This window comes from Aedes albopictus, chromosome 3 (genome assembly GCF_035046485.1).
Source record: "Aedes albopictus strain Foshan chromosome 3, AalbF5, whole genome shotgun sequence".
Lineage (NCBI taxonomy): Eukaryota > Metazoa > Arthropoda > Insecta > Diptera > Culicidae > Aedes > Aedes albopictus.
Genome location: NC_085138.1, coordinates 212766319 through 212782358, shown reverse-complemented (window position 1 = coordinate 212782358; position 16040 = coordinate 212766319). Strand labels below are relative to the sequence as shown.

Sequence of the window (16040 nt, the reverse complement as noted above, 5' to 3'; positions counted from 1 at the left end):
ACAATGCGTGAACGCATGCTTGCCACATGCGGGGAGGACACAACTCCGGACAACTTGGTCCAGAGAATGTGTAGGGATGAGATTAGCTGGAATGCCGTTTCAACGGCTATCACCCATATCGTCTGGGAGCTACAAAGGAGGTGGCGCGTGGACTCGGAGAATGGCTAGTCCAGATGCAATACAAGAGGTGGTCCAGGGGTTCGAAGTCGGCTTCGTAGGTCATACCGGTGCCCTGCGGTCGAGATCGACCCTTACAGCGATTAAGTGGCCGCGGAGAGGAAGTCCCGGTAGCGGTGCTGTCGTGGCGTCAGTCTACTGGGTTGGATCTGAGCCCGCGGTTGGAAAGGGGTCCCCGGCAAGGGTCGAGGTAGGTGAGACCCTGCTGTCTGCAACCTACGGGTGCATCTGATAGGGCCTGAAGGGTAGTGATACCCTTCCTTACGGGCAGGTCAGATCGGGTTGCACGTGGGCATCAGTTCTTGATGTCCGCTCAGCAGTAGGGCGCGGGCGGGGTTGACCCTGCCAGCCTTCCGAGGACAAAGGGAGTGGTGAGGACCACTCGGGAAACTGGCTAAGCGCCAGCATGCTATCGTGATGGACTCTCCAGAGCGAGTCATCGATGTTCGTTGCTGCTAGGCTACGGCAGCTAACCTTGAGGGTGCGATATGCACTAGCCCCTCTCTGAAGCAATACCTTCTTGGTGGTTCCGGAGAGACGTAGGGTTTGGCGACCATAGGAATGTGTTTTAGTGGGTCGAGGAGAGAGTAGTCCTGGCTTCTACCGGCATTGTAGAAGACGGCCTTAACCCCACACTACCCTAACCTTCCTGTTAGGGTGTCTGATGAGCAGATTTATCCCCCTATGGTTTAGAAGGAAAAAAAAAGACCTTCACTTTAACGGGTTTGAAACGCGTGGTCACCAACTTGACGAACGCCGCCGCAATTTTCGTTCCTCCGGGCCAGTTGACAAAATACAAGAGAGCTTGCGTGTGGACTCCAAGGTCTTATATATCTCCCATCAGACCCCCAAATCCTTCTTCCCCTGCATATCCGTTCCGATGGTCCTTATTTCCGCCCCAATGTGACGATGACAGATGATGTTTCGTTGACACTTCTCCGGGCAATACGAGGGATTACAATACATGAGTTGGTGTCGGTTTAAATTTGAATTTCTTGCATGCAAGTTTCCTTTACGTCTAGATTTTATTATTTATTCTTTTTATTGCTTTTAATATTGTAAATACACAAACATTAAACAAAAAAATATAACAAAAATATAAACTGCATTGAAGAAACATTATTTTAATTTCGACACCAACTTAGGCTGATAAACATGGAAATATTGTCACTCATACGTTCACAAACGGAGCACAGACAACAGTTTCATATTTAAACATTTACTGACAATAATAATAATGAAAAAATAATAATAATAATATTGCAAAATTAAACACAATCAAGCTGAAAACACTGAAAACCATAGTTTCTATTGTAACCAGAAAACGGTTGGTTACAATCTTCCCGGAGATGGGGTAAAAAAACGGAAGGCTTTTTTTTTTGAATGTCACAATCAGGTACAACTCTTCTCATCAACCACTTTTTGAATTGATCTTAAAAATATCCATGTGGAGGCTATCCTTCATGCGTCAGAATAAACACGTTCTAGCTGTCGCTATTTTGTAGAGGCCGATCAGAAACCCAGAATAAGTCAACTACAAGGTTACTGATAGACGAAAATTCTCGCGAAAGCCAAACATTTAATTTCAGTGTGTATCGTCCCAAATGTTCATCATAGAAACAACAACTCGTTCATTTACTCACAGAGGCGTGAATGAACTCGTCCAACGTGAGTGTGTTGCCCGCCAACTAACTGGAATGAAAATTGCGAGAGCGCTCTCGAACTGTTTTCCATTCAGCTGCGAAAGATAATCTGCTCGAAAATATCGTGTTGATTCTCAGCTTTCATTCCGATTTCCACTCACGGCGATAATTCCATCGATTGTGGAATCGGCAGGAGCATGGGGAAGATTTCATCAGAAGCCCGTTTGTGTGCATTAGGGTTTGGAATTAGTCAGAAATAAAGTTATAAATTTGTTTGGTAGATCGTGTACTGACATGTAAGGGTTCGTTCAAAAATTACGTAACGGGGAGGAAGGAAGCCTAGCGCGTAACGCACTTCATGCAAAATTTAAAAAATACAAAAGTTGTTTAGTAGTTGGGGGTTTTGTGGGGCTGAAATTGTCAAAGGTTGCTTTCCTTTCGATTGATTAGCAAATGTATCATCAATTAGCACTCAAGTGCATAAAGTTTTTAAATCTCGGAATCGATTAATTGATAAATATTGATTGGATGAATGGTGTCTGCACAGTTATTAAATAATTCAAGGATTTACAGAAGATGGATTGCTTGATTCGTAAATGTAACTCTTTCGCTGAGTGGCACAAAAGAGCAACCAATTTTGTCCAATACATTATCTCTCTATCTAAGAGCCGATGCACACGAGCGTTAATTGACGCTGCGTGAATTAACGCTGCGTTGCCGCAGCGGTTCTGTGGGGCATGCGTTGACATTGCGTGCCGCACACGGTGCGGCGCGGTTGCGGTGCGGCAGCGTTGCGTTCTCGTGTGCATCCTCCCATTTGATTGTGTGTAACTCAGGACGCACTTGCGTGCACGCTGCGTGGACGCGCCGCCCGTGTGCATCGGCTCTAAATGGTCAGGATCATGATATGTGATGTATTAAATTTTAATGTGTTGGTACAATTTTTGATTCCTCCCTTCTCCCTCAGAGAAGCATGTTCTCCAACTAGGTTTATGCAATATACGGTCCGACCCATAATCGTAGAGGGAGTGCACGCTTCCTAAAACACTGCATCTTTTCCAGATACTCTTCATGCAAAGTTGCAAAAAACATCATCCTCTTCTTGTGCTCTTAGGGCAACTTCACTGGTGGTCCAAATCCTTGTTTTGTTCCAAATTTTTGGACCAAACCAAAAATTGAGCTTGCACCGGTGTTGTAAATTTTGTTTTAAAAATGTTTTATACCATTTTTCTGATCTATTTTTTTGGAACTGACATAAATTTTGTTTCAATTTTGTCTCGATTTGGAACAAATTCTTGCCTGTTCCAAATCCTTTTTGACAGCTCAGTTTGTTTTCAGATTGTTTGTTTGTCACCAGTTCGCAGCTGTTCGCGAAAAAAAAAAACAACGAATTTTCCAACGAATTCCGGAATCCTGAAGTGCCCGCGGAGGATCCCGCCGCATACAGTCATAGATTTTTGAAGGTACACATCGCCGGACCCATCTGGAGCGAGTATTTGCGGATTGAAATTTGTGGCAGATAAAAGGATCCGTGTCCCGACGAGCTACAGCGGCTACAACGATTGAGCAAAGGAGATGCTACCGGATCACCGGATTCATAGTTACCCCACGGTGTGTCTGGTAGAACAAATTTATTACAACAAAATGGGCATCGCTAATTTTTACGCTACGTGAAAGTTGACGCTACCAGCTTTCATTCAAGCCCAACATCGAAATATTCCATCGGGGGAACTTTTTCATACAAAAATTGGGTATGTTTGTTAAGTAGAAATAGGGATTAATTTGGAACCGTGCATTTTGTATGGGGAAAAATAGTATTCTGAAAAAGTTGTTCGGGATCCCTCGGTGGATTTTTTTGAGGGACCCTGCAAATGAAAGCTGAAAGCCTCTATTTTTGAATAGCGAAAAATTTGACGATGCCTATTTTTTTGTTATAAACGTTTCCCATACACACGCCGTGACCCCCAACTCCGAGTTGCGTATCGGAACTGTGGGATATGAGAATAGCAGAGTCCTATCCCCGCTGCTACAGAGGTGACGGTTTGACAGTACGTAACTCGAGATCGACTAACCGGCATCGTGTCCAACTCGATCCAGTGTTCGGGTACGACCCGAACATCGACCGCCGGTACGTGCGCGCACTCACCACAAGCCCAGCCTCTTTCATCGTTCAGTCGCGAAGCAGACAGGTTGTGTGGAGCCCCCGCTTGCGAGCACAGAGGCGGAAAACGCACAATGGCGGCTCTTGCCAGGAGATTTTTTTTCTGTTGTGTTCCTTCCAAATCGCCTTACTCGCAAGCGGGGGCCATTACAGTGAAAGTGAGTGCAACATTCGGGGCTAACTGAATAAATTGGTGATTTCGCAGGCGGTGACTTCGAAAGTTTAAAAAGTGAGTTGATAACGGTGTCGGTAGCCGTCCAGTGCGCCATCTTTTTATCGCGTGTGAAGTGATTCGGCCGACGGAGTACGGCATCGTGGACGCCACCGTAGCGGAGCAGTGCTTCGTACACAGATATTTTGCGGGACCACGCACTGGGATTTCAGGTTAGTAAAAGAAAAAAGGCTGAAACCAAATCGGAAAGAACATCTCTCTCCAAGTGACGTTTCGTTCGAGCTAGCTACCGGGCATTTATGGGATTTTCTCGGAGCCCTAACTTCGTATACGGGAAAGTACCCAGCGCAACATAACCTAAATAGAGTAGGGCCAACTATTGAATTTTTTTCAAACGTTTTAAGCAGTGACCGTTTCTCCGGATTAGTCCTGAGACAGGTGTTATTTATGAAGATTACAAATTGATTTTGACAAAGATTGCTAATTTATAGTTCCCATGTTAAATCTGACCTTGTTGAGCCGAGGTAGTCTTAAATTGCTATACGAACGCCAGTGACGAAAATTTGTAGGTTATGTTCACAATTTATGCTCAAAACTGCACGCTTTTTTCACAGGCCTTGATATCAGGCTCGATGATACAGTGTCGTCCATACAAATAAACTTTTATCTCTATGAGCTTGATACATATTAAACATAATTAAGTCCGATACATGCATGCATCCTAAAAATTAAGCAATCGAAATTCACCAATATCGAGAACATGATGAGTCCGAATGTTCGTTTATGAAGCAGGGTTTAAGTGCTGTGATGATTTTTATCTTTATAAGTTTGTAAATTATATTAGCACATGTCTTATATAAATATAGTGCGTTTTGTGTCGTGTTCTACATCAATTTAAAATATCTCCAGAACACCATTTTGTGGGAGAAGGGAAAGGTAGTGCCAGATGTCAGGCCACTGTCTGAACACTTTTTCAAACCAGCTTGATCGGGATATTTCGGACAATTTGCTTGTATTTGTTTTTAGCGGCTTTATTTCCAAGGAAAGACTTAGTTTACTTATAGATATTCTTCATGTCTCAGAGTATCCATCGTTGAGATTATTCAGATCCAATCAAGACTATAAATATCACTAAGGATAAGTACCTCGTTTCTTTAGCTGGGTAGGGACTACGGGCTTATGCCGCTGTTATTCTCGTTGGGTCTGGAAGACTCCGCGCGTTAACTACTTAGATTGAATAAATACAAACATAATACTAACTCGGGACGAGTAGTGAATGAACGTTCGAGGGCTAGAGTTTACTGGATCCGGACGACCAGTGTGGTGATTATTCAGATTGAGTAATCGTAAATATACTACTAATTCGAGACGATTAGTTATTTTTTGGCAGGGACTGCCAATCAGGATCGCTAATTTGCACTGGCTCTGGACGACCAGTTGGATGTCCATTCAAATTGAATAACGCCACTCTGCCGGGACGGCTAAAATGATAAGTTAATCGGAATCGATGTGATGTTGGTTATGATTGGTAGGGACTACTAGTCAACGGGGCCTTGTATGTTGGATCTGGTCGACCAGTAGAAGGTTTCCGTAGGTGGCTAATTCCAAATCACACTAGATCGGGACGACTAGTATTCGTGTAGTATACTGGAAAGATCATCATAGTTGGTAGGGACTACCAATGCAAAGTGCTGAGTACTAGTGGTAGTATCCGGGATTTTTACGGATCAGAATAATCTATACGATGGTTACATGGGAACGAGTACGATTCCAGTGTATGTACAGTGTGCCGTGAATACGTTACTCATTACAGTGCGATTAAGTGCTAACTTAGAGTTGTATCTAGTAGCGTATAACTTTTAAATAATTATTATAATATCTAAAGCTAAAGAGTCAATTTGTTCACAGTTAAGAAATACTTCAGCGGAATTATCTTCAAAGTAACCGAGTGAATAACTATCGTTTGAAAAAGCGTTGAGACAGTATTCCCTATACAAGCCCTCAATGTGTGAATTTGCGCAGTAACCATCTGCCCTTGTAGGATAAAATTTGAGCTTCATAGGCCTACATAACGTGGATGCTCCGCGAGCCTCTTTTATATACCTTTAACCTTCCTGAGAGGTTAGACTAAGTAGCTCACATTGACCCCAACATCCTATTAGGGTTAAGATTGTTTTTTTAGCTTGAAATTCGAAACTATCGAGGAAGATCCGATAAAGATTTAAGTTGAGCCATATGGATCTAGACATCTCAGTTTGTACAGCAGACGAATATTTTTCTCACCGTGTAGTAACCTGAAATATGAAACTAATTTGTAGCCGTGGGTCTCATGCCAATTCATTCGGAGTGTTGAAATTCTTCCATGAGTTGCCAAAGCACAAGTTATTACCTTATTGTACGCACATAACACTATACGGGAATAATATGACGCGCATATCAAATCCTTTTCCTGATTTTCATACCGCTTTTTGTAGGAGACGTATGTGCCAAATGTATTTTTTGTTGTGAAAAATGTCGGCTTACTTTGATGCGTGGGAAATCGCCGTACAGAAGCGTCACGATAGGCGATGTATTATTTCAGTAATAAAAGCAGCTGTTGAATAATCCTCAGGCGCAAGTATATGCGAAAGATTAAAGGATTTTTTACCGCACAAGAGTTTAATCAACCACTCTTACGGAAGCTCCATAAACCGTAATAAAGCTATCTTTAAATTGGGAATTTTGAACATCAATAAACATCTGTAGCTGAACCAAGTCACCCGTGTCACAGATTCGCGTTTATGAACTGTTTTCAGATTATGGCAGGGCAGTACGTACGTATGCCTCCCCCCCACGAGAATCCGGAAGATGAAGCGGACTCGATGTCCGAATGTGAATCGGACGTTGGCGACGCAGAAAATTCACGACAGGATGCTGAACAATCATTTCAGTCTATCGGGCAAGCAGTATCCTGTACTGGTACGAGCGCCGAGCAGCCATCAGTTTGGCCAACTGAACATCGTTTGGCAGTACTCGAAAAGGCTGTAGTTGACATGGCGCAAATTTTAGTCGAGAAAGAGAGGGCAAATAACAAACCGCAGCATAACGATCCTGACTGGGGGTGCGGTGGAAGAGGCTCGATCGGCAATGGAAGTACGAATCCCGGAGGCCCTACGATTAAACTGGATCAATTACGCCCCTTTCCAAAAGACGTACCGTCGAACCGACTGTGGGAAGAATGGAGGAAGTACTTGGAGAATTTTGAGATTGCCGCATCCCTACACCCAAACCAAGAACCCGACAAGCTGGCGAAAATTCTGTTTCTGGCGGTGGGAGAAGACCTACAGGGTATCATCAGGGCAGCAAGACTGCGCCCGAATCTAGAGGGCCCGGATTGCTACAGAGTTTTTATCAAGAACATCGATACCCACTTGCGCTCCATGACAGACACCACGACGGAGCACGAAACCTTCTTGGCAATGCGTCAGGACGTTGGAGAGTCACCCGCGGCTTTCCACGCACGTCTGGTCGATCGCGCAAGATTGTGCGGCTATGGGCAAGGTGACGAGGATCGATTCGTCCGCTCGCAACTAATCAAAGGCCTACGAGATAGAGAAATCGCTAAGTCCGCTCGTCTCTTCAACTATGATACGAATTTCATAGTCCAAGCGGCTACCCGAAGTGAAGCATATGAACCAGTAGCCGGTCCGTCAAATGCTGATACGGTTCTGGCGGTCGATCATGAAGCCAACTTGCAACGAGAAGGTCGTAAGAGATCGTTCAACCAAGAATCGGAACGAAATAGCGGAAGGCAAGGCGTCAGCTACCGCGGAACATCAACCAGAAATAACCGGGGTGGCAGTCAGCGAGGTTTTGGCCATGGAAAACGATTCAGATGTTCACGCTGCGACCGTTGGCGTCACGAGAACCCTCAACAATGTCCGGCGATCAGGGCAAAATGTTTCGAATGCGGAGCTACAGGTCATTTCGCAGCGACATGCCGCAGAAAGGGACGGGTTTCGACGCCAAAGAACGAGGAAGGAATGTCTGAAGTTCAGGTATGATACCATCAGTCACTTTTCATGTGACATTGTTTTAATCAAGTTCTGTTTTTAATAAAAGTTGAATTCGTTGTTTGTTTAATCACAGCCTTTAAATATTCAGGCACTGACCCTGGAAGACGTCCTGGTTAACTGCAGCATAGGCTCCTCTAGTCCCATAAAATTTCTGATTGACTCCGGTGCAGATGTAAATATCATTGGCGGCGCCGATTGGATGGTTCTCGAATCAGAGCTGGCTAAGGGTTTGGTCAATTTAGTCCCAGTAGAGTTCGGCGAAGGAAATTCACTGACAGCATATGCGTCTGACGAGCCTATGAGCGTTCTATATTCGTTGGAATCAGAGATAGTCATTTCTGGAACAAAAACACTACCAGTCAAAGCCAAGTTTTTGGTTGTACCAAGTGGCCGACGTTCAATCTTAGGAAGGTCGACTGCTAGTACGATGGATCTCCTCCGAGTAGGTTTAGCTGTGAACGCTTGCAGTGTCAACCCTAAGCTGTTTCCGAAAATGCCGGGCGTTAAAGTCAAGTTCAACATCGACAACTCAGTAACGCCTTCGAGGAACGCATATTACAATGTTCCTGCAGCTTTCCGAGATGCTGCTCGTGTTCGCCTCAAAGAAATGGAATCCCAAGGCATAATTGAGAGAGTGCACGAAGCTCCCAGATGGATCAGCGGAATGTCTGCCGTTCCTAAAGGAAAAAATGACTTCCGTCTGGTCGTCAATATGAGAGCTCCCAATAAAGCGATAAAGAGGGAATACTACAGGTTTCCACTCATACAAGAGATGAAGATAAAGTTACACGGTGCTAAGTTTTTCGCAAAACTTGATTTGACCAACGCATATTACCATCTTGAACTGAGCAGAGATTCCCGGGAGTTGACAACTTTCTTGGCCGAGAATGGAATGTTTCGTTTCACTCGTCTCATGTTCGGAGTGAATTGCGCTCCCGAAATATTTCAGCGCGAAATGTGTCGTATTCTAGAAGGCATACCGAACGTCATTGTATACATGGATGACGTTCTCATCTTTGCGGATACCCTGGAGAAGTTAAGAGCCACCGTTGCTAAAGTCATGCAAATCCTTCGGAACAACAACCTTACACTGAATCTTTCAAAATGTAAGCTTGATCAAGAACGGGTCACATTTTTGGGACATGACCTAGATAGTGACGGTTTCCATATCGAGGAGTCTAAAGTGAAACATATCAAGCAATTTCGACAACCCACAACACATTCCGAGCTTCGGAGTTTCCTGGGTTTGGCTTCGTTTGTTAGTCCTTACATCAAGGATTATGCGAATATTGCCGGACCTCTCTGGAGTGCAGTGACTGCAAAATCGTGGATCTGGGGTGACGCTCAGACAGAAGCATTCCATCAGGTCAAAGCGAGAATAACCCACTCTACTTCATCTCTTGGATTTTTCTCGGACTCAGATAAGACTATTCTATTCACCGATGCTTCACCAACAGCACTAGGAGCCGTTCTAGTGCAAGAAAACAGCCAGGGAGTCTCAAGGATCATTAGTTTTGCCTCCAAGGGTTTAACTCCCACCGAGAGAAGGTATCCGCAAAATCAAAGAGAAGCCCTCAGCGCGGTTTGGGCGGTGGAGTACTTCTCTTTTTACCTTCTGGGAAGACACTTCACATTAAAGACGGACGCCAGAGGGGTCGCCTTCATTCTAAACAGAACCCGCGAAGACTCAAAACGAGCTCTAACACGAGCTGACGGGTGGGCACTACGACTTAGTCCATACGACTACGACATTGAATATGTTAAAGGTCGTGAAAATATCGCAGATCCGTCCTCTCGTCTATACGAGGGAAATGACGCACCTTTTGATGACCTTGAAAGTCCATGGGAAATCGCCTGCCTCGAAGCCAACTCAGTGGAATTCCTGACGGAGGATGAAATTCGCGCGGAAACGGCTCGTGATGAGACGCTACAACAAGTTCAAGTGGCCCTGAAAGACGATGAATGGTCAACAGGTTTGAAAAGGTTCCAGGCAGTTATGGACGACTTGCGGTTTGAGAAGGGGATCTTGACCAAAAGAGGATGCGCAGTAATACCTTTGTCTCTTAGAACAAAAGCTTTAGAGGTAGCCCACAAAGGACATCCACAGGCAACGAAGCTAAAAAGCATTTTGAGGGAACGGGTCTGGTGGCCAGGCATGACAATCGAAGCAGAAAACTGGGTTAGGTCATGTTCGGTATGCTCATTGAATGGTAGGTAATTACTCGAAGGGTTCGTAGCAAAATTTAAATATATATCGATTTTTTTCTAGGGATGCCCGAAAAACCAACCCCTATGCGTCGAATCCTAGCACCAAAGTCCGTATGGGAAACCATAGCAATGGACTTTAACGGTCCGTACGCTAAATTAGGGGGGATTTTGATTTTGGTCATTATAGATTATAGATCGCGATATGTCATTGCCAAGCCAGTCAAATCAACGAGTTTCGAATTCACAAAAAAGGTTCTCGAGGAAGTGTTCAGCCGAGAAGGATTTCCTCGGTTTGTGAAGACAGATAATGGCCCCCCTTCAATGGCGAAGAGTTTAAGGAATATTGCACCGAACGCGGGATTGAGACTGTTTTTTCAACGCCACTATTTCCCCAACAAAATGGGCTGGTCGAAAACACGATGAAGTTAATAAATAGAGCTATGATCGCAGCGATTTCAGATAACTCAAACTACTCCAACGAGCTTCAGCAGGCCGTGCAGGCTCACAACGCCGCTGCTCACTCAATAACCGGGGTCCCGCCCGAAGAACTTCTTTCCGGCCGCCGTATTCGGCGTAGACTACCTCTTCTGAAAAAATCTAAGGTGGAACATAGCGACGAAATCATTAACACCCGAGACTTCAACGCCAAGATGAAAGGTAAAGAAAATGAGGATGGAAAGCGGAGTGCTCGGGAATGTCGCATTCACCCCGGGGATACAGTGGTTGTCACTCGTCAGTCGCGGATAAAGGGAGATTCGAGATTTCTACCTACCAGATATACCGTCGTCGAGCAGTCCGATGGAAATCTTACCCTAGTAGACGACCGAGGCGGTCAAATCAAAAGGCACGTCACACAGACAAGGAAGGTTTATGAGTGGAGGGAACGTTCACCACCACGGGAAAGTTCCGATCACCGAGCGGCTTTGTCTCCAAACAAGCCGCAGACAACGATACAACCCAGCATCTCGCATCGTCCTAGTAGACAACGCCAAGCTCCAGGTCACTTGAAAGACTACGTTCACAACGTAGACGATTTGTAACAGTAAAAACGATCAGTTGAAATAAAAAGAACCCACGTATTGTTTTGAGTTATAAAACGTTTCCTATACACACAGTTACTTTTATACGATTTCGAATGCAACAATTTGTTCTAATACCTTTTTTTAGTATAGCATTTATTAGGACGGGAATCGGTCGGCTGTACGGTCATTGGTACGCCCTATGAACTATGAAAACACACCCCACTCATTCAGAACGCGATCAATTCATCTCGAAGCTGCCCAGGACGCTGTTTCCATGCTATCATATACTACGGGAATCGGGGGTGAACACGTTTCGATGCTTAAACAGCATGCGTTGCCCATCGTATCTATCAGCGTCTGCCATATTCGGATATCGAGTTTCGCTGTGGAGTTCAGCAGGGTACGTAACGCTTCACTGGACATATACTGGTAAGTCTTACGCATTTCCTTTACTACGTATCAAATAATATCATTGCTCTCATTGGATCAAATCCAGTTACCAAAGCATATCTAAGGAAATAAACTATCAACGAAAGCTTAACTATCTAAAGTGAACAACTATGCATTATGTTTTCGGGCAACAAGCAATTAGTATTCTTTTATCGATGTTCAATAGCCAAAGAAAGCATTAAACGTCATAGACAACAAAGTTTGCCAACATTTTACGCACAATTCTTATAGAGCGAAGTTGTCTGCGCATTCTTGAAGAATAATTTGAATTTTTTTGGGGGAAGTAGGAGGATGTGGGATATGAGAATAGCAGAGTCCTATCCCCGCTGCTACAGAGGTGACGGTTTGACAGTACGTAACTCGAGATCGACTAACCGGCATCGTGTCCAACTCGATCCAGTGTTCGGGTACGACCCGAACATCGACCGCCGGTACGTGCGCGCACTCACCACAAGCCCAGCCTCTTTCATCGTTCAGTCGCGAAGCAGACAGGTTGTGTGGAGCCCCCGCTTGCGAGCACAGAGGCGGAAAACGCACAGGAACAACAGAAGCAGCTTCAGGAGTCAAACCGCCTGAAGAGTTTATTTTTGCCGCATTGCTGCGATGCTGTAAAAATATTGGACTGACCGGGCGCTGCAGAAATGCTGGACGCACTCCGTCGGAGTGAAAGGAATTAGCTGGAATCCAAGCTGGAACCACGATTAATGTGTCACGATGGTAACTGACATCCCTTCAGCAGATTAATTAAGAATGTCTGTAGGGATTTTTTAAGAATTTCTGCAATATCTACTAGAAATCCTGCGAAAGCTACTGCCAAGATTTCTTGCTTCAGGAGTTCCATCTGAAATTCCTACAGAAAGGCATTGCCGGACAACTTTTACCAGAATTACCTTAAAGATCCCTCCCGAAGAACGCTGGGGATTTGTTCAAAAATTACATGTGAAAATTCTTATATGAATTGTCTTGTGGGATTCCGCCAGATATTGCATTTGGGAATTCCATTAGGGTAGAATTCTCTAAGGGTATTCAACCACAAATTCTCTGGGCATTTTACAAGAAATTCTCTCTGAGGATTCTTCCTAGAAGTTTCCTCTTGGATTTCTACAGGAGTTCCCACCGGGGATTCCACCAGGCAACGGCGTTGCCAGCTTTTTATTTTTCTTGCTCACTCTCCTGACCAACACGAGAAATACCTAGCGGGATGAAACCAGGGGCGAATGGCCCATCTCTTCATTCTTCTATTTCTCATGTTTGTTTAGGGAAGTAATCTAGAAATGAAAAAAGCTGACTGAGCCGTTGCCACCAGGAAATTCCCACCAAAGATTCCACCAGGAGTTCCCACCGGAAATTCCTCCCGCAGCTCATCCGGGAATTCCCTTGGAATTCCACCAAGAGTAGCTCCAAGATTCCTGGAATTCCTCCAGGAGCTCCTCCGGGAAAACTTCCAGGAGATTCTTCGGGAATTCCTACAGAAGTTCCTCCGGGAATTCCAAACAAAATTCCCACAGGAGTTCCTCCGGGAATTTCTCCAGAAGTTCCTCACGGAATTCCTCTAGGAGTTCCTCCAGGAATTTCTCTAGGAGGTACTCCGGGAATTCTTCCAGAAGTTCCTTCGGGGATTTCTCCGGGAATTCCTTTGGAAGTTCCTGCGGGAATTCCTCCAAGAGTTCTTTCGGGAATCCTTCCAGGAGTTACTTCAGGGTTTCGGAAATACATCCAGAAGTTCCTCCAGGATTCCTGGTATTCCTCCAGGAGTTTCTCCGGGAAAACTTTCAGGAGATTCTCCGGGAATTCATCCAGGAGTTCCTCCGGGAATTTCTCTAGGAGGTACTACGGGAATTCTTCCAGAAGTTCCTTCGGGGATCCCTCCAGGAGTTCCTCCGGAAATTTCTTTGGAAATTCCTCCGAGAATTCCTCCAGCAGCTCATCCGGGAATTCCTCCGGGAATCCTTCCAGAAGTTACTCCAGGATTCCTGGTATTCCTCCAGGAGTATCTCTGGAAATTCCTCCAGGAGTTCCTCCGGGAAAACTTCCAGAAGATTCTCCGGGAACTCCTACAGAAGTTCCTCCAGGAATTCCTTACAATATTCCTACAGGAGTTCCTCCGGGAATTCCTCCAGAAGTTCATCAGGGAATTCCACCGGAAGTTCCTCTCGGTGTTCCTCCAGGACCTTCTCCAGGATTTCCTTCAGGAGTTCCTCCGGGAATTCATCCAAGAGTTCCACCAGCATTCCTGGAATATCTCCAGTAGTTCCTCTAGAATTCCTGGTATTCCTCCAGGAGTTTTTCCGGAAATTTCTTCAAATATCACTCCGGGATTCCTCCCAGGAGTTGCTCCGGGAATTCCTACAGAAGTTCCTTCTGGAACTCCTCCCAGGAGTTCCTCAGGGAATTCATCCGGGAGCTGCTCCAGGACTTACTCCGGGAATTCTTTCAGGAACTCCTCCGGGAATTCCTTCAGGAGTTTCTCCGGGAATTCCTCCAGTAGTTATCCCAGAATTCCTGGTATTCCTCCAGGAGTTTATCCGGGAATTTCTTCAAAAGTCACTCCGGGATTCCTACCAGGAGTTCCTCCGGGAATTCCTACAGAAGTTTCTCCGAGAATCCTTCCAAGAGTTACTCCAGGATTCCTGAAATTCATCCAGAACTTCCTACAGGATTCCTAGAATTTCTCAAGGAGTTCCTCCGCGAATTCCTACAGAAGTTCCTCTGGGAATTCCTCCAGAAGTTCTTCCGGGAATTCCTCTGGAAGTTCATCCGGCAATTACTTCAGGAGTTCCTCCGGGAATTTCATCAGAACCTCCTCCGGAAATTCCTTCAGGAGTTTCTCCGGGAATTCCAACAGAAGATCCTCCGGGAATTCCTCAAGAAGTTCCCCAGGGAATTGCTCCAGGAGTTGTACCGGGAATTTTTCCAGAAATTCCTCTAAGAGTTTCTCTGGGAATTACTCCAGGAATTCTTCCGGAAAAATTCCGGGAAAAATCCAGGAGTTCCTCCTAAAATTGCTCCAAAAGTCACTCCAGGATTTCTTCCAGGAGTTCCTCCAGGGATTCTTCTAAAGTTTTTCCGGGAATTCCTACAGGTGAGTTCTTTGGGGAATACCTCCAGGAATTTATCTGAAAATTTCTACAGGAGTGTCTCCTGGAACTCCTCCAGAAGTTCCTAAGATGATTTTTCCAGGCATGCTTAAGAGAACTCCTTCAGGAGCTTCTCAGGGAATTCCTTCAAGAGTTCCTTCGGAAATTTCTCCATGAGTTCCTCCGAGAATTCAGAAAACTCTTTGAGGAACATCCAGTCCTTCAGGAATTCCTCCAGGAGTTTCTCCGGGAATTTCTCTAGGAGTTTCTAAGAGGATTCTTTCGGGCATTCTTAAGAGAATGCCTTCACAAGCTTCTCCGAGAATTCCTTCGGAAATTCCTCCAAAACTCTTAAAGGAACATCTGTTGGGATTGCCGGAGGATTTCTCCGAGGAACTTCATGAAGAAGTCCGTCAAGAACTCCTTGTGGAATTCTCGAATGAGCTCCTGGAGGAATTCCTGGAAGAACTCCTGAAAGAATTCTCAAAGAAACTCGTGCAAAAATCTCCGGAAAAACTCCTGTAAAAAATCCAGGAGGAACTCCTGGAAGAATTCCTGGAGGATCTTTGTGAGAATTAATGGAGGAACGCCTAAGCAAATTTCCGCAAAAAATGGAAATATTTCCGTATGAGATTTCTTGGAGGAACTCATAGAATAATACCCGGAAAAATGACTGAAGGAACTCCTGGAGGAATTTCCTGAGGAGCTCCTGGAGGAATTCCCGGAAAAAGTCCTGGAAGAACTCCTAGATAAATTATAGAAGTAACTCCTGGAAGACTCCTGGAGGAATTTCTTGAAGAATTTCTGGAGAAATCCCCAGAACAACTCTTGGAGGAATTAACGAAGGAATTCTTATAAAGGAATTTCCGGAGGAACTCCAGGAACTCTTGAAGGAATTCTCGGAGTAACTTTTAGAGGAATCACCGGAAGATCTCCTGGAGGAATTCCCGGAGGAACTTCTGAGAGAATTCCCAAATAAACTCCTGCAGAAATTTTCACGGGAATTCGTGGAAAAATTCCCCGAAAAACTCCTACAAGAATTCTTAGAGAAACTCCTGAATGGAAGAATTCCCGG

The 16040-nt window shown here is 44.9% G+C and overlaps 1 protein-coding gene across 1 annotated transcript; it reads left to right on the top strand.

Moving 5' to 3' along the window:
- Positions 1-1504: 1504 nt before the first annotated feature.
- LOC134291274 (uncharacterized) lies at positions 1505-8213 on the top strand. The gene has a single exon (XM_062858789.1). The coding sequence runs from the start codon at positions 6934-6936 to the stop codon at positions 8194-8196; it is 1263 nt and encodes a 420-aa protein (XP_062714773.1). The 5' UTR covers positions 1505-6933; the 3' UTR covers positions 8197-8213.
- Positions 8214-16040: the final 7827 nt, after the last annotated feature.